The sequence below is a fragment of the Acinonyx jubatus genome, chromosome C2 (assembly GCF_027475565.1).
Source record: "Acinonyx jubatus isolate Ajub_Pintada_27869175 chromosome C2, VMU_Ajub_asm_v1.0, whole genome shotgun sequence".
NCBI lineage: Eukaryota > Metazoa > Chordata > Mammalia > Carnivora > Felidae > Acinonyx > Acinonyx jubatus.
The window spans coordinates 8,276,028-8,300,290 of NC_069384.1; the positions used below are offsets into that span (position 1 = coordinate 8,276,028).

General features: G+C 39.0%; 1 protein-coding gene across 9 annotated transcripts in view; it reads right to left on the bottom strand.

Annotated features, from left to right (window-relative positions):
- The window catches only part of TTC3 (tetratricopeptide repeat domain 3), a 125,754-nt gene that overhangs the window by 13,390 nt on the left and 88,101 nt on the right, over positions 1-24,263 (bottom strand). For 8 of the 9 annotated variants that reach the window (XM_027041624.2, XM_053220555.1, XM_027041620.2 and 5 more), the window contains 5 exons: positions 19,277-19,426; positions 8,574-8,713; positions 4,675-4,743; positions 3,150-3,246; positions 1,630-1,730 (listed from right to left, as the gene is read on the bottom strand). In XM_027041624.2, the coding sequence (XP_026897425.2) occupies positions 1,630-1,730; positions 3,150-3,246; positions 4,675-4,743; positions 8,574-8,713; positions 19,277-19,426 (557 nt within the window). The remainder of the gene's footprint in view (positions 1-1,629; positions 1,731-3,149; positions 3,247-4,674; positions 4,744-8,573; positions 8,714-19,276; positions 19,427-24,263) is intronic. The other variant, XM_053220556.1, reaches the window with a different exon arrangement.

A 24,263-nucleotide genomic window follows, 5' to 3' on the forward strand; every position in this document is an offset into this window, starting at 1 on the left:
GTCAGTACAGAGCCCGACGTGGGGCTTGAACTCACGAACCGCGAGATCATGACCTGAGCCGAAGTCGGATGTTTAACCGACTGAGCCACCCAGGTGCCCCACGAACCTTGAATCTTGACCTGAGCCGAAACCAAGAGCCAGACACTTAACTGACTGAGCACCCAGTTTTCTTTATACATCTTAAAGAAAACCCAGAACATTTCCTTTTACGTCTTTTCTCTTTTGCTATCCTTTGGTGGAATGGGAAAGTTAGCAGGGCATCCCTAAGAAAGAAGCTACGTGTCCTATGAGATTTAATAAGGAAGTCGACACTGTCAGATGAAAGGAGGTCTGAAATCTCCGTTTCTCAGAGGCACCACAGTGCACGAGGTCAAACACTGGCCTTTCAGAGCCCCTGGGCCTCACTTCAGCTGCACTAGTCTTATAACCCGAGTCAGCGTCTTAGTTTTCCTCTCATTAGAAAGGTTTTCTCATGTGAAAAAAACTAAATCTTGAAAAATGAAGAAATAACAACACATCCAAACTTTTTCCCATGACCCACAGAACCTGTGGCTCAACACTGAGGGTTTGAAATGTAAGGCAAAAAGCACAGGGAAGGATGAAAAACCTGACTGTGGAATGATAAAAAGACCAGATGAAAAATAATCCCTTGTGTGAAAATCCACACAGAATAGTGCTAGAGACTAGACTGAGGAAGACCCTCTAGAATTCCCAGGTAAACCTTATTCCAAAATCAAAGCTAAACAAACAAAAACAGGTAAAGATTATGAGAGTTGAAAAAAGGACCATAGGTGAGTATCTTCTGAAGTGACATTTCCATACTCTATCATTAAGACTGTTAAGTGATTGTTCTTACAGAAGGTAATTGTTTAAAAAGCTTGAAAATGTGATCTTCACTCCAGAAATTTATTGCACGGAAATGATTAATAACGTGCATAAAAATGTGGCTACAAGGAAACTCACTGAAATGCAGCTTTTCTTAACAGAGTGTGCAAAGAACCCAACTATGCACCACCACAGTGGGGTTTAATAAATCATGACACATTTGTATGCTGGAATACTATCCAACTTTTCAAAATTAGGTTAGAGAAATGTCATTATTGATACGAAAGGAAGCTTCCTTTATATTACTTAGTAAAAAAATATATATATATATATATTTATAAAATTTTGTTTTTTTCAAATACTTAATGGTTTCTTCTAAAATACTAATTAGTTACACATTAATTAAGAATTATGGATAATCAGGGAGTTTGGGTGGCTCAACTGGTTAAGCATCTGACTCGATTTTGGCTCAGGTCATGATCTCACGGTTCGTGGGACTAAACCCTACATCAGGCTCTGTGCTGACAGTGAGGAGCCTGCTTGGGGTTCTCTCTCTCCCTCTGTGCCTCCCCTACTCTGTCTCTCAAAAATAAATAAATAAACATTAAAAAAAGAATTATGGATAATTGTTATCAGTTTGGTTTGTATATTTTGATTTTTCTGCAACTGAACATGTATTGATGATGTATAACTATTAAAAATAAAATGGTCCTGAATAATGTAATGACTTTTTTGTCAAATCAGCTCTAATGTGGATTTCCTATACGACATGCTGGGAAGCACACCCGTGACACCACACAGTACCTGCTCAGGAGCTTCAGGTACTTCAGATATGCTTCTGCTTGTGATTCCATGATCTGTAATTTGTACACTTCTGTCTCCTTCCAGTTTTCAAGCACAGATACCTACCATTAGATAACAATGAAGTATTTTCAAACAATGAAACTGAAACTATCTTAAGGTTGTTAAAACGTAAACATTCTAAGCCACTTTCCAGTTTCTCCTTAAATGACAGATGATGACAGAAGCACTAGAACTTGCTTATGTAGTAATTCACAAAAGTCAACATGAATTAATTCAAACTTTTGGATTTGAAAACAGAATAACATAATGACAGGAAAATTATTTTACCTTACAGAGTACTTTTCTCAGATACTAAACTTTCCACATGGCTTACTGCTTAAGCCATGTACAAACACAGAGCCAGGTTCCCTGCATGTATAGGCCTGATGAGCATTATCTGTGGTCCTGTCCCTGGTAAGCAGAGGGCCAGGGGTCTGCACAATGACCCCCAGGCTGCACGCTATCAAATTTAAAGGCCTCAAAGAAGTTGTTCTCAGTATGAGCTTCAAAACCCTCTGGGGAATGTTTTTTGGTTTGCCCACAAGCCTATGGGCCATTTTTGTAAGAGGCACTGCAAGAAATATAGAACTGCTTTCTTTTAATTCAGGTGTCAGTAACCTTCACAGGGCCCACCAGGCAGAAGGGCTGGCCAAATGGTGGTAAATGGGACCTGACCAAGCTCATAAATATACATGTAGGCATAGGACTCATAAAATATAGGCACTTCAGCTTTTCTTTCCCCATCCTTTCCTTAGAAGCAGCTGCATAGTCAATATTTAATCAGAAGTCCCATGTCTGTGGATTATATAAGCTAAGTCTTTTTTTTTTTTTTAATTTCCCAGAATAATCATAGATATATATACCAACAAGTAGTATTTCTTCTCAATTGAGAAAACAAAGACAACCATGTTTTGGGAACTCAATAAAATACAGCCAGAGGTCATTATTTTGATTTTTGTCTCAGTAGTATCTCAAATAGTATCTCAAATAGTATGTGGATATTGGTATATATTCTTCTGAGGAAAGAAGAGAGCATATTCTTTTTTTTTTTTTTTTTGAGAGTATATTCTTAATGAGTGGATTATTTTCAAGTTCCTCTTCCAGTAGTGACTATTACGGTTGGCTACTTCATGGCACACCACTTGATTACAGATGATGAAGCCATTCTAAGGTACAGCATGGAAAACGACTGAATTATAAAAATAAGGAAAGCAGACTGCAAAATGTGGTGTTCACTTTGAGTACAGCTATGTAATATCATGTAAGCACAAGGGTAAAACATTAAAAAGTGACATGCATGGAAAAAAGTAGCTATTTCTGGGATGTAGGACTCTGGGTGAGAGGCTATCCGTCAGACTACACACTTTTCAGCAATGTTGTTATGCCTCATATGTAGGCATATGAAAAACAATCAAACAAAGCAAACAAACAAAGCAAACAATCTTGCCACATCTGTCCATCACCAAGTGTCCCAGGCTCACCTCTGCAGCCACTGCTCTTTGAAGACTCTCTTCATAATTCTCTTTCCCTTTCTTTATGCACTCTTCTATTTTCATTTTCTCATTTGTAAATGTATCACTGCAAATGTTAATGAGAAAAAACTTCTTGAAAAAGAAAAAAACAGTGAGATAACTAAAGGCTTAAGCCAGGTTAGCTTTGAAATCATGACACAGAGAGACTCACAAAACTTCTTAGTGTCTGACACACAGATTCACTCATATGTGCTTTTTGCATTTCACAAATGATCAAAGGAACATATAAAATTTAAAAATTGAGTGTTTGGTGGAAATGCTGAGAAGCTGGTTCATCACTTTTACCAGGGCAGGTGGACTACAACGTATCTGGCTACAGAACATCCCTCATGCTCCCAGTCAGGAAATTCTATTTTGACACACATTATATGACAAAGAAATCATCCAAAGGAAAAAAGTGATCTCTACAAAGTAATCACGGCAATATGTGTATAAGGGCTTAAAAAAACCAAAAAGGCCATGAATCATGATGCGAATGGAAATGTCTATGTGAAACAATATTCCACGAAAAATGCAGAACACAACTGCTTCACTAATGAATATACTGACTACCCGTAGGTAAAAACATTATATCCATTAACAAAGCTTAAAAGAAAACTTTTTATAGGTTCATAATAAAAATCTGCCCTCTTTAATAAACTTAAAATTGTAGAACAACTACCATAATAAAGTTGAGATTGTTATCTTAAGTAACACAAAAGAAAAGTTTTAAAAACACATTTTTAGGGGCGCCTGGGTGGCTCAGTTGGTTAAGCATCTGACCCTTGATTTTGGCTCAGGTCATGATCTTGCTGTCCATGAGACTGAACCCCACGTTGGGCTCAGTGCAGAGTGAGGAGCTTATTGGGACTTTCTCTCTCTTTCTCTCTCTCCCCCTCTCCCTATCCCCCATCCCAACTCAGGAGCACGTGTGTTCTCTGTCAAAATAAATAAATAAACTTGAAAAATAAAATCTTAAAAAAAAATCCACATTTTTAGTTTCAGGAGACTTCAAAGGAAAAGAACAGTTAATCAACAATAATAAACTCAGGATTAAAAAAAAATTTTTTTTAATTGTTTATTTTTTGAGAGACACAGAGCATGAGTGGGGGAGGGGCAGAGAGCAGGAGACACAGAATCCGAAGCAGGCTCCAGGCTCTGAGCCATCAGCATAGAGCCCGACTCAAGGCTCGAACCCATGAACTGCTGAAGTAGGACACCTAACTGACTGAGCCACCCAGGCACCCCAAATAAAGTTGAGGATTTTATACTAACAATGTAAAATAAAAGTAGTAGGAACATCATAAAATAAAAACACTCAAAGAATAATTTTATTTAAACATTAATTTAAAGAATAAAATAGAAACAAATAAAAGAGACATAATTATTTAAAAGAAATAGACAAGCCACAATAGACTTAGAACCCTAGTGTGCTGGTGCCTCTGGGTATTAAAAGTATAAGATAATAGTAAAAGCAAACATAAACTTAATTTGCCTGATTTCGAGGGACTGATCCAGAAGTAATTCATGTTCCTTATCCTTTCCATCATTTTTCTGGGTATATCTATGGAAGAAAATCACCAAATTTTAATTAATTTTCAAGGATATTTAAAAACACGATCCCACATAGTAAATTCTACTTACTTTGAGGCAAACATTTCTTGATTTTGTAAACTTCTACATTTTGATTTAATTTCTATTATCTTCTAAATAGGCAAAGAATCTGGGTCATTTTCCTTTAACACCTAAAGGACAGAAATCTTTTCTTCACCCTAGGTCATATGCTTGCAGTGTAGACAACACCTTATCTCAGTTCACTTCAAGGAGCACTTCCAGGTGATTCCACATGACCCAGAGGAGTATCGGTGTTGTCTATCATCATCAGTATAACCAGTGGCTCTCATTCAAAATGAAAACAGCCTTCTCATCATTAAAATAGGACTTACAGGGGTGCCTGGGTGGCTCATTTGATTAAACATCTGACTTGCCACTCGGGTCAAGATCTTGTAGTTCATGAGTTTGAGCCCTGTGTCAGGCTCTGCGCTGACAGCTCGGAACCTGGAGTCTGCTGTGGATTGTGTCTCCCTCTCTCTCTCTGCCCCTCCCCCACTTGCGCGCGCGCGCTCACTCTCTCTCTCTCAAAAAGAAATACAGCCCAGTCAACACACACACATATCCAGTCTAACACCCTGCAAAACAAAGTGTATATATCTTTCTAAAACTTTTTGATTTTTTAAAAATGTTTACTTCTGAGACAGAGAGAGACACTGCATGAGTACGAGAGGGGCAGAGAGACAGGGAGATACAGAATCTGAAGGAGGCTCCAGGCTCTGAGCTCAGCACAGAGACTGATGCAGGGCTCAAACTCATGAACTGTGAGATCATCACCTGAACTGAAGCTGGACACCCAACTGACTGAGCCAGGCGCCCCAAATTTTTTTTTAAAGCTTATTTTTGAGAGAGAGAGAGAGAATGAATGAACGAGTGGGAGAGGGGCAGAGAGAGGGAGACAAAGAATCCAAAGCAGGCTTCAGGCTCTGAGCTGTCAGCACAGAGCCCAACACAGGGCTCAAACTCACGAACTGGGAGAACATGACTTGAGGCAAAGTCAGAGGCTTAACCTACTGAACCACCCACGTGCCCCAACCAACTTGAATTAAAATAATAAATAAAAAGTATCCCAGCAAGATCAAATTTCAAGGGTGGGTGCTTGGGGAGGGGATCTGCATATGAAAAGACCTGAACTGGCATGCCAGAATGTAAACCCAAGGTATTTTGATTACAAAACCATTTTCTTTTTAAATTTTAAAAATTCCTGCAAAACAGGAAGTACAGTTGGCCCTTGAACAACACAAGTCTGAACTGTGTAGTGCATATATACAGATTTTTTTTTCGATACAGTATAATACTAAAAATGTACTTTCTCTTCCTTCTTTCTTTTTACTTAAAGTTTATTTATTTTCGAGAGACAGAGAGTGCAAGCGGGGGAGGGGCAGAGAGCAAGAGAATCCCAAGCAGGTTCTGAGCTCAGAGCCCGATGTGGGGCCCAAACTCAAAACTGTGAGATCATGACCTGAGCCAAAATCAAGAGTCTGATGCTTAACCGACTGAACCACCTAGGTGCCCCTTCCTTATGACTTTCTTAGTAAATTTGTTTTCTCTAGTTTACCAAGAATTATGGCATATAATAAATATACAAAATATGTGTTAATTGTGTTATCAGTGAGGCTTCCAGTTAACAGTAGGCTATTAGTAGTTAAGTTTTGGAGGAGTCAAAAGTTACATGTTGGGGGTCAGCACCCCTAAACCCCCACATTGTTCTAGGGTCAACTGCTTAATTATACAATTATTCTCCTGCTCAGAGTTTTGCTTCAAAACTTAAGACTACATAAAACTTATAATATAAAAAGAGGCTTTACTTTAAAATCCAGATATAAAATTTAGATTTATATCATTTACAAAGTGCAAAAAGCCAAGCACATAAAGAAGCCTGTAGCTTATCTTTAAACTGGGACAGAAAAAAGGAAAACATGTATTAATAAAGTGAAAAAAAAAATAAAAACTTTATTCCTCAACAGAAATGGATTTTTATGCTAGCACACACAAAAAAATTTCTTATCATTATCAGCCTCATTTATTTTGTCTAGTTTAACAGTAAATCTGAATTGAGCATACAAAAATCTATGTTAAATACAAATATTCCTGAATTTTTGAATAACTTCACTACTGACATGCTCAAATATTGAGAGGGGTATGTGCCAAGACTCCCACTGGATGCCTGAAACCATGGACTGTTACAAACCCAGGTTTTTTCCTATATATACATACCTACGATAAAGTTCAAGTTATAAATTAGGCACAGTAAGAGATTAACAGCAATAACTAATAATAAATAAAAACAACTATACTGTAATGAATGTTACGTATGAGTGTGGTCTCTCTCTCAATGTATCTTATCTTACTACACTGTCCCCAGCCTTCCTTGATGATGTGAAATGACAAGATGCCTGTGTGATATGATGAGGTGAGGCGAGTGACGCAGGCAGGTGATACAGCACTAGGCGACTACTGACCCTCCGACAATATGTCAGAAGGGGAATCATCTGAGCTTGACTGCCACTGATCACAGGTAACTGTGAAAAATGAACCTATAGGTGGGGGTGGGGGTACTGTACACAGCTTTGCAGACGTTATTTCCACACATGTGTTCTGATAGAACTACTCTGAGCCTACTCAAAATGACAAGACACAAGTGGTGTTTTATGGTTCATCATTCTTGGAAGGATTACCTAAAAACTGTCCGAATTTAATGCCAGCAAGACTCATGATGAAGTCGTCGATCCTATGGCATGGCAAATGGAAAAACCACAAATGTCCTGAAAGGTGAGAATGGTAGTGTGGCCCCCGTGAACCATGCCTCCCCTTCTTCATGCCCTTAAATCTCCAGTAGGCCTGCCACTTGCTTTTCACAACAGAATGTGGTGGAAGTAATGCTCTGATGGTTCTGAGTCTGAACCTTCAAGAGGCATGGCAGCTTCTGCTCCCGTACCCTTGGGAGCCCTTTGCCACCACATATGAAGCCTGGCTACTGTGTTGGAGATCACCTGGGTAGACCATACCGATAAAAGTCACATGAAGAGGCTACATGGAAAGGGAGCAGCCGTGAAACTACACGGAGAGAAAAAGCCAGGACATCCCAGCATCCCAGCTGAGCCTAGCCCCAGCCAATTCCCTGCCACGTGAAGACCATCAGAACAGCCCAGCGGAACTCAGACCAGGTTCCAAGATCATGATCACATAAAATGGCTGTTAATGTAAGCCACCAAGTTTGAGTGTTTTTGTTACACAGTGGTAGGTAACAATTAAGCTGAGGAATCATATGATACGTCACCAACTAGGCAAGAGAGGGGTTAGGAATGGATCACAGAGAATCTTAAACTTGGCCCATCTGACAACTGTATTACCTGTATGCATTACCAAATCCTTCATACCACAAGACCAAATTTTAGTAATTTAAAGGCTCAAGATGAAAGCAATTATAAATAATCATCACAGAATCTTAGTGCAGGAAAGAACCTTAGATCTAGACTAAGCCCCTCACTTTATAGACAAGGAAAAAATGGGGCAAAGGTAATGTTCACAGTAAGGGGTGGTGTCCCGACTAGAAGGAAGTCAGCTCTTTGCTCATTCATAGTCCCACTTGATTGGCAAACACAGTAGTTTTACGAAAAATTTCAGGTAAGTCCCCACAGAACGTTCTCTAAAATGAGGTGAAAACAGTATTTAAATTTGTACACTACCTGATATAGTCTGAAACTGAATATCAAAAATGTTAAAATAACAACAAAAAAGCCCCAGTAATAAAAAATCATTGCCTTTCAATTGTTAACTTACGTTTCGTTGGCATTTAGAACCTTTTTCATTTTCTTCTTTAGTGCTTTTAGATTTTCTTGGATTTCTTTTTTCTCTTGTTGCCATTTTTTAATTTCCTTTTCCAAATCTTCAAGGAACCAATCTAATTCTGTCTTTGATATCTAAAAACATTTTTAGAAAGCACTTAAATAAATAGGAAGATTTACTTAAAAAAAAAAAAAAAAAAGCCCCAAAGACCAGAATTGTGGTGGTGCATTAGTTCAATCAATAACTCCAGTTTAGCAGAGCACACTTAGGACCTGGGCTGAGCCCGGGATACAGAATCATATGACACACAGCCTTGGGCCTCACTTGTCCTCACCGAATCAGGCTGGGGGGAGGCTGTCAAACAAAAAGGCACAGAGGCATGATAGACTATCTGGTATTTGGGAAGGGCTTCTTAAAAACAGTGATTTCTGATTTCTGTCTTTAAAGATGAGATGCCATGTGGAGAACAGATCCCAAACAGTAGGAATAGTGAGGCAGAAGGATAAAAGAGTAAGACACGTACAAATGAAAGCAAGAGGCACTACGTGGCTGGAGTACGAGGTGGACATATGGAAGGCAGGGCAGGGAGAATGCTAGCCGAGATGACTTGGGTTCAAATTATAAAGGGGCTTGTGAGTAATGCTAAGGAGGGTGGACTTTACCCGGTAGATAACACGGAGCCAGTGAAGACTCTTAAGCAAGGTAGTGAGATGATTAGATTCTGGTTTTAGAAAAATAAGCGAAAGACGCAGAGATGGATTAAGAATGGGTAAGAGGGAAAAAAAAAAAGAAAACCCGAAGAAGAATAGGTAAGAGGCCATGTGAAAGTGGTAGACCAAATCAGTGGCCTTCATATTTTCTTGACTGTGACCCCAAACAACAGATACATTTTAATAACAATCCATACCGTATATATATATATGCACACACATGCAAACTGAAAGAGAACTGCCCTTTCGGAGATGCTTTCTGATATTTTTAATCTATTCAATTATTGAAAACAATTCCAGTCACCACCATTAAACTGATTTCATAGCCCATTATGAATTATAACCCTTAATGTTAAAAACTACGTTAGACGAAGGTAAAATTTCTTAAAAATTTCACTGTAATAGTCCGTGAGAGACAATAAGGATTATGGTAGGGATGATAAAAAGAAATAAATGAAATTTTAAAAGAAGAGGACAGATAAGACCATATGTCTAAGTGGGATATGAGACCTAAAGCAGAAGTTGTGACCTAAAGAAGAGTTACGGGCACCTGGGTGGCTCAGTTGGTTAAGTGGCCAACTTCGGCTCAGGTCACAATCTCACAGTTTGTGAGTTTGAGCCCCACGTTGGGCTCTGTGCTGACAGCTCAGAGCCTGGAGCCTGATTCAGATTCTGTGTCTTCCTCTCTCTCTGCCCCTCCCTCACTCATGCTCTGTCTCTCTCTCAAAAATAAACATTTAAAAAAATTGAAAAAAAAAAGAAGTGACAGAGTTAAAGATAGGTTTCTACCTTTGATGAATAGTTAAAAATCCCATTAACAAAAAAGAGCACAGAAGATGTACTAGGCTAGGAAGCATGAAAACAGCACATTAACCTAGATATGGATGTTTAAATAAATCTGTGAATAAATATGTGAGAACCCCGTAATTTTGACCCTGCAGTCATTTTTAAAAATCTTTTTACTTTTGAGTGAGAGAGAAAGAGGGAGTGCGAGTGAGCAGGGGAAAGGGATAGAGTGGGGGAGAGAGAGAATCTTAAGCAGGCTCCATGCTCAGTGTGGAGTCTGACAGGGGGCTTGATCTCAGGACCCTGAGCTGGAAACTTAACCGACTGAGCCACCCAGGCACCCCAGGCCCTGCAGTCAGTTTGATGGGACAGAGGAGAAATTTCTAAGCGTTTGACAAAGACTAGAAATCAAAGGAATAAAAATACTGAATTCACACAGCTTTTCAACATAACCATTTAGAAAGAAACAACATTCTTCTGAGTCTTATTTGTCTATACAACAGACACCTCTATTCTAACAGGCTATTCTAGCACAAGAACAGCACACAATCAAATCAGGTATGCTTTGTTCCCCAAAACAGCCTTTTCCAATATGGGCAAGTCCCACCCTATTCCAAGTCCACTGACCAGTTGGCTGGTTGTAACCTGGAATGCATTTCCCCATGAAAAGCCATGTTAGAAATGTCAGTTAAATGTCTACCAGTGCCTTCCAGGATGCACCTGGTTACACTGTGAACTGGATGCAAGGAGGTCTACAGGGTTCAGAGGGCAAGTCCTCAGACCATGAGAGTCTATTTATAGAAGACACAGTCTTATCCTGGGTGCTGGGAGCAGAGACATGGTGCAGGGAAGGCAAAGGGGAAAGTGCAGAATCTCCCCTGAAACCTGCTCGAAAGAGTCCTGTCTGTAGTAGCCTCCGCCTTCCGACATTCGTTCCATACTCCAAGGACCCTTCTGCAACACCCTCAAGTTTCACTGGACCCCTGATTTAAGCGCCCCTGACAGAGGGTATGTCAGCCTCCCAAGTGCATACTTCAAACACCCTTTCCTTTCCTTCAGGTCTCTCAGCACTCAGAGCCCCTCACCGCACTCGGGGATTCTGAAGAACCCCTTCAGCTTGCCTAGAAGTGTTCACATTTCACTCTCTAGCCTAAATGACTCTAACCTAGAGGCGGTCTACACACATGCTTTATCTGGCAAGTTCAATGGTTTCTCCTTGCTTCTTAATGTTTGGGTTTTTTTTTTTAATGTTTATTTATTTTTGAGAGAGAGAGAGAGAGAGAGCGAGCAAGCATGAGCAGGGGAGGGACAGAGAGAGGGAGACAGAGAATCTAAAGCAGGCTCCAGTCTCCGAACCATCAGCACAGAGCCTGACACGGGGCTCAAACTCACAAACTGTGAGATCGTGACTTGAGACGAAGTCGGATGCTTAACTGACTGAGCCACCCAGGTGCTCCCAGGCTTTAGTTTTACAAATGCTTCACATCTATTATCACACTTCATCTTTCCTAACAGCCTGTGGGTAGCCGAGTGGGCAAGGCTGACTTTTTTATGGATAAGAAAATGGTAGGCGGAAGGGGTGCCTGGGTGGCTCAGTCGGTTAAGCGTCCAATGGTTTGTGGGACTGAGCCCTGAGTCGGGCTCTGTGCTGGCAACATGGAACCTGCATGGGATTCTGTCTCCTTCTCTGCCCCTCCCCTGCATGCTCTCTCAAAATAAATAATAAAAAAGACAAAATAAAAAGAATGCTAAGTAGGTAAAGAAAACAAAATAAAAAGATAAAAATGGTAATACAGAACCAGAAGTGAGAGTAATATAAAAGTAAATGGCATGAGGCATGAGCCATTCTTTAGAAAGAGCATTAAAACTTTTCTGGTAGACAAAATCCGAGGAAACAGAGTGAGCTATACCCACAAAATAAAAACAAGTTTGCTGCACAAAGAAGCCCAGGTAGTGAAAGCAGAGCGAAACAACTTCTTAGGGCCTCATAAAGAGGACGCTGCAGAAAAGTCCCGAAAGACCAGCACAGAGCCTGGCTTATACTGAAGGGAGCATCCAATACATTTTGTCAAATGAAACAGTGGATAATATCCTCAACCACATATTAGCAAATATTCAAGCAACAATCTTCACAGAAGTGCAGGCCTGATGTTCTCTGATGTAGGCGGACACAGAATATGCAGCCGCAATTCACTAAACCCAGTTAACCCAGTTCTTTGGTGCTCAAATGCACATTGTTTGATAACATCAGCAAAACTATTCTGTACACTGAGATTCAAAGATGACAACAGTTTAAGGGTGCCTGGGTGGCTCAGTTGGTTGGGCGGCCGACTACAGCTCAGATCATGATCTCGCAGTCTGTGAGTTCAAGCCCTGCATCGGGCTCTGTGCTGACAGCACAGAGCCTGGAGCCTGCTTCTGATTCTGTCTCCCTCTCTCTCTGCCCCTTCCCTGCTTGCTCTCTGTCTCTCTCTCTCTCTCAAAAATAATAAACATTAAAAAAAAATTAAAAGATAACAACAGTTTGGTGGGGGAAGTATGCATAAATGATAATTACTACACCACACACAAAAATTAACTCAAAATGGTCATAGACCTAAATGGAGGAGCTAAAATTGTACAACTCTTAGAAGAAAATACAGAAGTAAATCTTGATAACCCTAGATTACGAGGTTTCTAAAATATGACATCAAAAATAAACAACAAAAGAAAAAAGTGGACGATACTGAAATAAAAAACTGTGCTGCAAATCATGCCATCAGGAAGCTGAAATGACAACCCGCAAAATGGAAATCGGACAAATATATTTTCAAGTATGGAAGATGGGAGAAAATATCTAGAAGTCATATATTTAACTAGCAATTTGGACCCAGATTAAACATATATGAAATGCTTAAGACAAATAATCCAATTAATAAACAGACAAAAAATTGGACAGACATTTCTCCAAAGAAGATATATAAATAGACAATAAGCACATGAAAAGATGCTCCACACCACTGGCCTTTAGGGAAATGCAGATCAAAAGCACAACGAGAAATGACTTCATACCCATTAGGATGGCTACAATCAAAAAGATGGTTGATACTAAGCATTAATGAGAATGTGGAGAAGCTGGAACCCTCATACACTCTACTCGTGGGGATGTTAGCTTCTACAACTATTTTCGAACAGTCTGGCAGTTTCTCAAGCAGTTAAATATGGAGTTAGTGTATGACCCAGCAGTTCTGCTCCTAAGCATATTCCCTCAAGAAATGAAAACATATGGTGGTGCCTGGGTGTCTCAGTTGGTTAAGTGTCTGGCTCTTGGTTTCGGCTCAGGTCATGATCTCACGGTTCGTGAGTTTGAGCCCCGCGTTAGGCTCTGCGCGGACAGTGCAGACCCTGCTTGGAATGCTCTCTCTCCCTCTCAAAATAAATAAATAAACTTAAAAAAAAAAAAAAGAAATGAAAACATATGCCCACAGATATTCATGGCAGATATTCACAGCAGCATTATTCATACAGTCGAAAAGTAGGAAAAAAACCCCATCAACTGATGAGTGGATAAATAAAATGTGGCACTGCCATTCAATAGAATATTACTCAGCAGTAAAATGGAATGAAGTACTGACATGTGTTACATGGATGGATGTACATGGATGTACCTTGAAAACATTATGCTAAGTGAAAGCAAGCAGTCACAAAAGATCACACAGAGTGTGACTCCATTTATATAAAATGCCCAGAATAGGCAGATCCATACAGTATATGAGTGGTTGCCTAGGGCGGTGGGAGGGAGGAGAATGGAGAGTTACTGACAGTGGGTATGAGATTTCTTCTGAAGGTGATGAACTTAGACTGTGGTGATGGCTGTGCAACTGTGTATGTGTACCACAAACACAGAACTGTATACTTTAAATGGGTGAGTTTTATGGTAAATGAATTATATCTCAACAAAAATGTTAACACAAATAGTCACTGGATAATATAGTGAGGTATTTATTATTACCATTGCATTAATAAGGACCTTGAACCAAAGCTGAGGTTACCATCAGCAACTGCTCCCTTAAGAAAGTGATGCCTGAGCTAGGTGGACCCAAAAAATGAGAAGTGAGCCAGGCTTGGAGAGAAAGAAGGCCACTTGAGGCAGAAGAAACAGTGCTAGGAAAAGAGCCAAAAGTGAAAAAAATCACAGGACAAATGCTATCCAGTAAGTATAGAGGATAATGCAGAGAACTAACTAGTAAAGGAGAAGGTGGATGATGGAGGGTCGGCACCAATCATGGAAGGGTTTTTAAGCTCTTGATTAACTACTGAATGTTAGTGAATTTTGGTGCTGACCTACTATAGCAGAGGGATAGCATTCACAGCCCCATCCTTACCTACACCCTTTGTCATGGGACCATCCAGGTTCCTTCCATAAAGAGCAGTCTCTTTTCTCTACCCCTGAATCTGGGCTGGCTATGTGACTTGCTTTATCTAATGGGATATTAGCAGACCTGACGTCAGCAGAGGCCTGAAAATTTCTTGTGTGACCATCCCTGCTTGTCCTTGCACTTACTGGAAGAAGAAAGACACATAGAGCAGAGCTGGTTGCCCCAATCATCCCAGCTGAGGCCATTCTAGATCATTCCATAGCCAGGTGACCCCACGTATATGAGCAAGTAAGCCAAGAACAACAGAACTTCAGCTGATCCAAAGGTGAAACAGTCCAGCCCAGCCTAACTGGGATAAAACAATCCACAGACTCACACACTTAACGTTTACTATTATAGGTCACTAAGGTTTTGTGGGTGGTGGTTACTCAGCATTATTATGGCAGCAATTAACTGACACATCCATACTGCTTGTGAAGTGCTGAGAAATATTTTTCAAATGGTTATGGAACTGACATTCTCTTAGGGGAGCACAAAAGCAAGGGATCTAGAGCTTGACACTTACTAACTGTTCTGCCACTTAGTACTGGTATGACTTTCAGCAAGTTGCATTAGCTGCTCCTGCCTCCATATCCTAACAGTAAAATGGAGAAAATACTAGTGTACTATGTAACATTAGTATATTATGATTGTTCGAGATTAAATAATCCATGTAAAAAATTTACAATTGAGTCTGGCACATAATGAGCTACATAAAGGTTAGATTATAAACGCTGAACTCAGGGTGCCTACGTGGGGTTCAGTTAGTTAAGCGGCTGACTCTTGATCTCAGCTCAGGTCATGATCTCACGATTCGTGGGATCAAATCCCACGTCAGACTTCATGCTGACAGCACAGAGCCTGCTTGGGATTCTTTCCCTCTCTCTCTGCTCCTCCCCTGCTTACTTGCCCCCAAAATAAATAGATAAACTTAAAAAAAAAAAAAAGGCTGAGGGGCACCTGGGTGGCTCAGTCGGTTAAGTGTGTCCAACTGACAATTTTAGCTCAGGTCATGATCCCATGGTTTGTGGGATCAAGCCCCATTCAGGCAGCATGCTGACAGTGAGGAGCCTGCTTGTGCTCTTGCTCTCTCTCTCAAAATAAATAAATAAACTTAAAAAAAAAAAAGGCTGAAGCTGGCAAAGATCATGACTGAACGAACAGGAGAACCCCACCTCTACACAGATGTGGGCTGAGGAATTTTTGGCAGGCAGGGCCCAAGATTCTGTTTTGATGTAAAAATAGGACAAAGTTTTAAAATTCTACTCCATTAACTTATTCTAGGTCAAAATTATTTTGATTACGTTTTAAGAGCCAAAGTCAACTTAAATACCCATCTTAGCTCTATGAAAATCTCATTAAAGTACCTTAAGAACAGGGGAGACGAGCAATGATTGCCTAATGGGTACAACAGGGTTTCTTTTTGGCGTTATGACAATGGTTCTGGAATTAGATAGTGTTAATGGTCATATAACATTGTGAGTATACTGAAAAACACTGAATTACATACTTTGTAATGAATAAAATGATGAATTTTATCTTAATAAATTAAAAAGAACATAAACCCGTGAGCAATACTGCAGTCAGTTATAATCTGCCAACTGCAAGTTAGAGGTAAAACCAACAGGAGATTCTGGCTTTAGAACAGGTATTTTCCTCTGACATAACAGATAACTGGCCTAAATAACTATTAAGGCCATCCTAGCTCATGATAATAAAACCCCATCAGCTATATACAATAGCTAGCTCAGATTTTTATTGATGCTTTTTATATGCCAAGCACTCTTTAACTGCTTTATAAACAATTTTTCTGAGTAGGGGCATGAGCGGCATTTTGGGTGGGACAACTCTTCCTTCTAACTATATTTAGTATCTCTGGACAAACCACCCTCGTCCAACCACCCCTGTGAGTCCTCAAAAACCTACGAAGTACAGATTGTATTACTAATGAGGAAGCTGAGGGTCAAAGAGGTTAAGTAAACTAAGGTAACAGAGGTATCAGATAGTAGTGCTGGAGTTCAACCTAGGCAGCCTTACTGATGCCTGAGCTCGGAAACGTGATTTGCTATCGCTTGTCTAGAGTGCAAAGGGTGGTTGTACCTAGTATGTGGTATCAACCAACTTTCAAGTAAAAGTATTAGCTGATGACCTCAGTGATCTAGAGAGTCCAAGACCATGGGAAAGATCAATAAAAGCCACACATTTCTTTTCATGTTTATAAAAGATTTCTCCACAAGCGAATTATGAACACAATCATGATTAATAAAGAAATGGCCACAGCTACATCTCATCGGCTCCTGTATAGACAACAACCTAAAAACTCAGATGAGCAATTTATTCTGACAGGACACGGGCCTACATTTTACATGGGAAATCTAACAACCTAACAGGCCTAAAACTGGGGGACTAAATAATGGCTCTTTTAAAAAACAGACCGACTACACTCTTAGGACCCCCCCCACTTGAAAGCAGACCTGAGCCTCAGTGAAGTTAAAAAAGCACATTAAAAGCCCAGTCCCAGTCAGAGCTGTGGCTCCCTAGCAGCCCTCCACCCGAGGTGACTGAGTCACTGTGAATTTCTTGGTCAAGTATAGAAAGAAAGGAAGATGCCTTGAGAAACTGCACAAAGACAGGACCCAGTCAGACCAGCAGTTTATAAAGCTGGACAAGCCTCTGCCAGAGAGAAGCAAAGCTCACTCACCGGAAGCCCAAGTGGCAGAGTCTGAAAATCTGCTCTCATCACTTAATCAGGTGGCCAAAAGCATTCTCATATGGATTTAGTAAAACTGAATTTTACTGAGGTAATAGAAAGTTTATAAAAATATTTTATTTTGTTAAGCCCCCAGACAGCTTACTCAAATTAGTGTTCTATGAGTGACTACTGTGCAGGGTTTTATTTTTGCTCCTTTTCTCCTCTCCCAATCAGAAGATCTCATTCAACCAGGCAACTGACCAGAAAGTCTGGTTTCTTCAATTGCTCTCACCCTTCAAATCTCCCCTGTCTCATCCCAAGTGAAGACAAGTTATAACAGGAACGTGGTAACCATTACAACAGCAGTATTTTAACAGCTACCTTTACAAACTGACCCTTTTGTTCTGGGTGTACTTAAATACCAATAATTCCCTGATTAAAATCCCACTAAGCTAATTTTCTTCTATTTAATATGCTACCACAGTTACTGATCCAGACTTCTGGAACAAATTCTTAACTTTTTTGTGTTTAATTGAAGTATACTTGACATACCATGTTGAATTTGTTTCAGGTGTGTAAGACAGTGAATTGACAATTCTAAAAATTAGGCAATGCTTACCACGATAAGTGTAAATCCTTCCTTTCTTAAATTGCCTAACATCCACTTGTTATGCCTGTACAGAAGACCTCGTTTTAAAAAGAAACACGCGAAGATTCCTTTACATCTATAATTCATTTTCCCACCAATTCAGTGTGCCTTGCCACTAATTAATTCCAATAGCCAGTTACCTGTAACTATAATCCATCTTAGCTGATGGAATTCAAGGTCAATTCAAGAAGGTCTAGGTGATTTTGCAGATCAAATATGCCTAAGCTTCATGTGTCAGTCTTACATTTCCTTCAGAGTATGATGATGACAATAGTAGTAGTAATAATAGTGGCAGAGGCAATACTTACAGAGCCCGTACTACACAATACACAGTTGTAAGTACTTTACAAGTATTAATCTACCCCCGTGAAATGGGAGCTATTGTCACCCAAAATTTCCAGATACGAAACTAAAGCACAAAGAAGTTAAGTAACTTGCCCAAGATGAGAACTGGTACGGAATTAAGCTTGAATCTGAACCCAGTTGGTCGGACCCCAAGGCTCACACCATGAATCACTAATGCTACACTGCCTCTCAATATAAACAAGGATTAACTTAGAACTTAGTCACCAGAAAAATTAAAACTAGAACTACCCTACAACCCAGCAATTACACTACAGGTATTTATCCAACGGATACAGGTGTGCTGTTTCAAAGGGACACATGCACCCCAGTGTTTACAGCAGCACTATTAACAACAGCCAAAGTATGGAAAAAGCCCAAATGTCCATCGATGGATGGATAGATGAAGATGTGAGATATGTGTGTGTGTGTGTGTGTGTGTGCGTGTGTGTGTGTGTATATATATATATATATGGAATATTACTTGACAATCAAAAAGAATGCAATCTTGCCATTTGCGACTAAGTGGATGGAACTAGAGGGTATTATGCTAAGTGAAATTAGTCAGAGAAAGGCAAATATCATAGGACTTCGCTGATATGAAGACTTTAAGAGACAAAACAGATGAACCTAAGGGAAGTGAAGCAAAAATAATATAAAAATAGGGAGGGGAACAAAACATAAGAGACTCTTAAATATGGAGAACAAACAGAGGGTTACTGGAGGGGTTGTGGGAGGGGGGATAGGCTAAATGGGTAAAGGGCTTTAAGGAATCTACTCCTGAAATCATTGCTGCACCATATGCTAACTTGGATGTAAATTAAAAAACAAACAAAAATCTCAGTCACCAGAAAACAGATTTATTAAAGAAGCAACTGAGTATAAATAAACGAAAACCCAGATTCACAGCCCTTTTCTTACAAGGCAACATATAGCAGAGGTTCCAAAACACTGCAAAAACACTGCTACTTTAATGTCATACAGAAATTTAAAAAAGCATTATTAAGAAAAAATCCGTTGTTCAGCCAACAATGCTGTTGACTCAGCTAACTGAGGCTACTAAAGTACAGACCTCCTGATCATGCCACACGCTACTAAAGAGAAGTTTCGGACAGAATTACCTTGTTTTCTTCTGAGTTCCTTTTCAACTTTTCTTCCATGTCCTTGGTCTCTTCCGAGACCTTGAGTTTAATCTGCTCATAATTTTCACATGCTTCCTTAAGCTGCTCTTGTAAAACCTGGTATTCCTTCTCAATCTGTGAAAGATCTCCCTAAAAGTTACAAAATTATCTGTTAAAATAGTTTAAAATACACTTTTCTCATCTTGTTCCAAACAGTCTCTTAAAATAAACAGAAGAGAAAAAGAGGCAGATGAAAATTTACAAGGGAAATGTCATGATAATTCAAGAATTAAAACCTCCTAAACAGTGTTTAGCAAAGCCAACTCTTTTTAAAGTACAATTATTCATATTACTGTAACTCATAATGAAACATTTCAATCTGTACTATAATTAGTTCTGAATATTCGTCTTAAAAGGGTTCAGTATTACTAAATCAATAGTGTGATGTGAATATCATTCTCCATGATTAACATCAAGAACTATTTATTAGGTTTAAAAAGCTGTATGTACATATGCATTTTAGATATGAACAAAACATATTAACTTTGACCCTACTTTTAAGTGTTTCAAATGGACAGTTGTAAAAATGACAAGTTAAAATATTATCAATGGTTTCCAGTTATGTAACTATCTCTTGGACCAGCTTAAAAAGCAAAAGCAAAAACAGAAGCATATTGCAATGTGAAATATTGTCCAACAAAAAATGTCATTTATGTGTTTTTAAAAACCTTTCATTCTGAAAAAAATAAATAAAAATAAAAACCTTTCATTCTGAAGGGAGACTGGGCGGCTTAGTCGGTTAAATGTTGGATTTCAGCTCAGGTCATGATCTGGCAGTCTGTGAGTTTGAGCTCTGGACTGGGCTCTGTGTCTCAGCCTGGAGCCTGCTTTGGATTCTGTCTCCCTTTCTCTCTCTGTCCCGCCCCCACTCGTTCTCTTTGTTTCATTCTCTCCCAAAAATAAACAAACATCTAAAAAAATAAAAAAAAAACCTTTCATTCTGCTAGGACAGTCAGCAATCACACCTGTGTGTCTGAAAGGCGTCTGGGTGGGCTGGCAAGTCCGCCCAGTTGCGGCTGACTGCTCTCCCCAGGGCCTTAGTGGCCAAGCCTGGAAATCTATCCCAGGGGCACAAACCTAGGTCTATCTTCCCCCACCTCCTGCACCTCAGCATCTTCCAAGTTTAAAAAAGCAGAGAATCAAGGTTTTGAAATTCAGTGATTTATCAGTTAGAGAACTATGAGCTGTGACCAGAGTGACCACACATGTCAGTCTGTTTTGAGTGTCCCAATTTTTATTTGTCCAGACTAAAAGTCTGGCAGTATGAATAGAGAGTCCACGTTTAAATAATAAATTAAATGGTCAACCCCACTACGACCCAGGAGAAAGACTTTATGGTTTTAGATCTTAGTTACCTCTATGTTCATTCTCAATTCAGCAAAAGAATCACAATGAATTAACAACTTATTATTATGTATCAATTTATACGCCCAAGTCACCAAAGGAACAAGAAATTATAGCCATCTGTATGTTATCACATACAAACTTCACCACAATTCTGTAAGAAACATTATTCACACCTTTTAGAGATCAGAAAACCAAAGTTGAGAGAAATTAGGCAACTTCTTAAAGCCCCTGAGGAAAAGCAACAGTGCTGGGGATTAACTGCAAGTCTCACTGGTGGAGAAGCCAACACTCAGCCATACTAATGATAAGGTCCTGAAACTAACTGCTAATTTAACAAGTGTTTTTGAATTCTCCCAATACTGATGAAAAAATTTGAGGGTGAAGAGCATACCTGGTTTAGAACTCAGTATGCTATAAGAACTCAACACCAGATATTCTATACGCAAAAATGTTCACTATAGCACTGTCCGTATGCCTGAAAAGCTGACACAATCTAAATGTTCAACAGTAAGAAACTAATCAAATAAACTATCATATTCATACAATAGAATACCAAGTCTGCGTTAAAAATGATGGTAAAAATCTATATTTACTGACATGGAAAAAATCCATAACATATAAATACCGAAAAATTTAAACACAACATACAAGCTACAATCCTATCTTTTACAAAGAATTGCTATCGCTTCTTGGCCTTTTGGCTAAGATCAAGTGTAAAAAGAATTGCTTACTTAAATGTAAATGTTAAAATAAGGCCTAAGGGCTGCACATCAAAATGTAAATAAGGGAGAAGGCAACATAGATGACTTTTAATTTCTCCTCCATAATTTTCAGTATTGTTCATTAAAAAAATTAAGAGTTCTACATTATTTTTTTTAAATGTTATTTTTGAGACAGAGAGAGAGAGAGAGAGAGAGGAGTGAGTGTGTGTGTGTGGGGGGGGGGGGGCAGAGAGAGAGGGAGACACAGAATCCAAAGCAGGCCCCAGGCTCTGAGCTGTCATCAGACGCTTAACTGACTGAGCCACCCAGGCACCCCATTACATTACTTTTTTAATTGGCCAAAACTATAAAGCTATTTGTACCAAGCATAGCAACACAATCTAACCTTACTTCTTCCTACTTAATTATCTATCTGGTCTTGTAAATCATTCCATATCAGTAATAATAAAATTGCTGGACTATAATTCACTTAATGAGTCTAATACTGATGGATATTTAGGTTGTATTCAATTTTTTGCTGACACTAACGCAGATGAAACAAATATGCAAATACCCTTGTTCACTGGTCTCTATACATATATAGGAGTGCAGGTAAATTCCCAATTGCCATCCCCAGAAATTTACATTTTTACATTCTTTCAACAGTGCATAAATGACTTTCTTATTTCAGGCGGAGCTGGGCATCTTTTTATATGTTTAAAAAATCATCCTTATTTTATTGTGGATTGTCTATTCACATCCATTCCCATTTTTGCATTATTAATCTTTCCCTGATTAATTTACAGAAACTTTGTACGTTAAACAAGGCAATTAGTTCTCTGTCCCTATACCGCAAATAACTTTCCTAGTTTGTCATTAGTGTTTTGACATCATGTGTCTATTTGTCCATATACAAATACATGCTATGCATATGTACACACAGATTATATATGTGTATATATAAACAGATACTCTTTGTTATACTGTTTATTAATCTCATGAAAAAAAATTCCCTTTTTTTCTAGGTAAATTGTGGATCTGCTTTTTAATATTGAAATCTTTGATCTGTCTGGAATTTACTTTGGTATATGGAAATAAGGTGGGGACCCAAATTAATTTCTTCTAGACAGGCAACCCGTCTCCTAATACCACATATTTAATAATTCTCCTAATTAACAATTCTCCTAATACCACATATTTAATAAACTACTTTCTGCTAATACCATTTTTATTTATTATACCTTAAATTTCTATTTTCTTTTGTTCTATTGTCTCTTATTTTAACGGCCTATTTATGTGCTAAAATAGATTATGTGCTAAACTAGAATCAATTTGTCCAGTTTCAGATAAACCCTGTGCAGGAGCCAGCCACCAAGGTGGCCCTCAAGATCCTCACCTCTTGGTATTTATACCCTTGTACAGTCCTCCCCTACAATGTATCAGGGTTTTTGGGTTGGTCTGTGTGACTAAGAGAATACATAAGAAGTGATAAAAAGTGGCTTTCTAAAGTAGGTCATGAATGCTATTGCTACTTCTACCTTGGATCAACCACTCTGGGGAAAGCCAGGCCCCATGAGAACATGAGGACACTCAAGTGGTCCTACATGGAGGTCCACAGGCAAGGAACTGAAGCCCCCACCAATAGTCAGCAGCGACTTGTTAGCTGTGTGAGTGAGCCATCTTGGAAACAGAACCTCCAACCCCAGTTACTCCTTGCAGATGGCCAGATGAGCCCTGGTCTATATCTTGGCTGCAAGTCCTCAGCAATCTCCAGAACCATCAGCTGAACCGCTCAATTGCTGACTCAGAAGCTGTGAGATAATAAATGTTTATTGTTGTTTTAAGGCACTAGGTTTTTTTTTTTTTTTAATTTTTTTTTAAACGTTTTATTTATTTTTGAGACAGAGAGAGACAGAGCATGAACGGGGGAGGGGCAGAGAGAGAGGGAGACACAGAATCGGAAGCAGGCTCCAGGCTCTGAGCCATCAGCCCAGAGCCCAACGCAGGGCTCAAACTCACGGACCGCAAGATCGTGACCTGAGCTGAAGTTGGACGCTTAACCGACTGAGCCACCCAGGCGCCCCAATTAAAGCACTAGGTTTTAAGGTAATTTGTTATGTAGCAACAGGTAACTAATACATGTTGTTCATGATTGTACTGGAACTGTGTTAAAAGCTTTAGGGACAACCAGTCTCTTCACAATAATGGACCTTCCTATTCAATACTTTTCATTTACGTAAGTCTTTTGTGCATTTCTCAGTACATTTTAAAGTTTTCTTTCATAGATTTAACTATTTTATCTTTTGGTTACTATTAAAAATGGAATTTTATCTTCTAGTATACTTTGCAACAGATTGTTGTTTATATTTGGAAAAGTATTCTATCCAATCACCTTTTTGAATTCTCTTAAGAGTTTGGTATTGCATTTTCACTTGATTATTTTTTAATCTTCCAGATACACAATGTTAGCCTCCGTAAGAAATAATATTACACCTCCTCTTTTACAATCTTACTTCTCTTAATTTTGTCAGTTGCTATCTCCAGGATAATAAAATACTAATGGTCATGTTTCACCTAAAAGTGAGATGAAGGCTTTGGCTTGAGAAAAAGATATTAGCATGTGGAGAAGTATTCATCTTTCACCATATTATTATGAGTTTTAGACGAGAAGGGGAATTGAATTTTATCTAATACCTTTCAGGAACTATGGAGTTGGCCAAATAACTTTTCTTAAGATACATCAACACAATATATTATATTAATAGCTTTTCTAACTGAATCATTCTTATAATGGTGAAGGTTTTTATTATAAAACTTTCTGTATCATTCACATGAATAAGCTCTTACATATAAATTAATAGAGGCTCATTATACCAGTT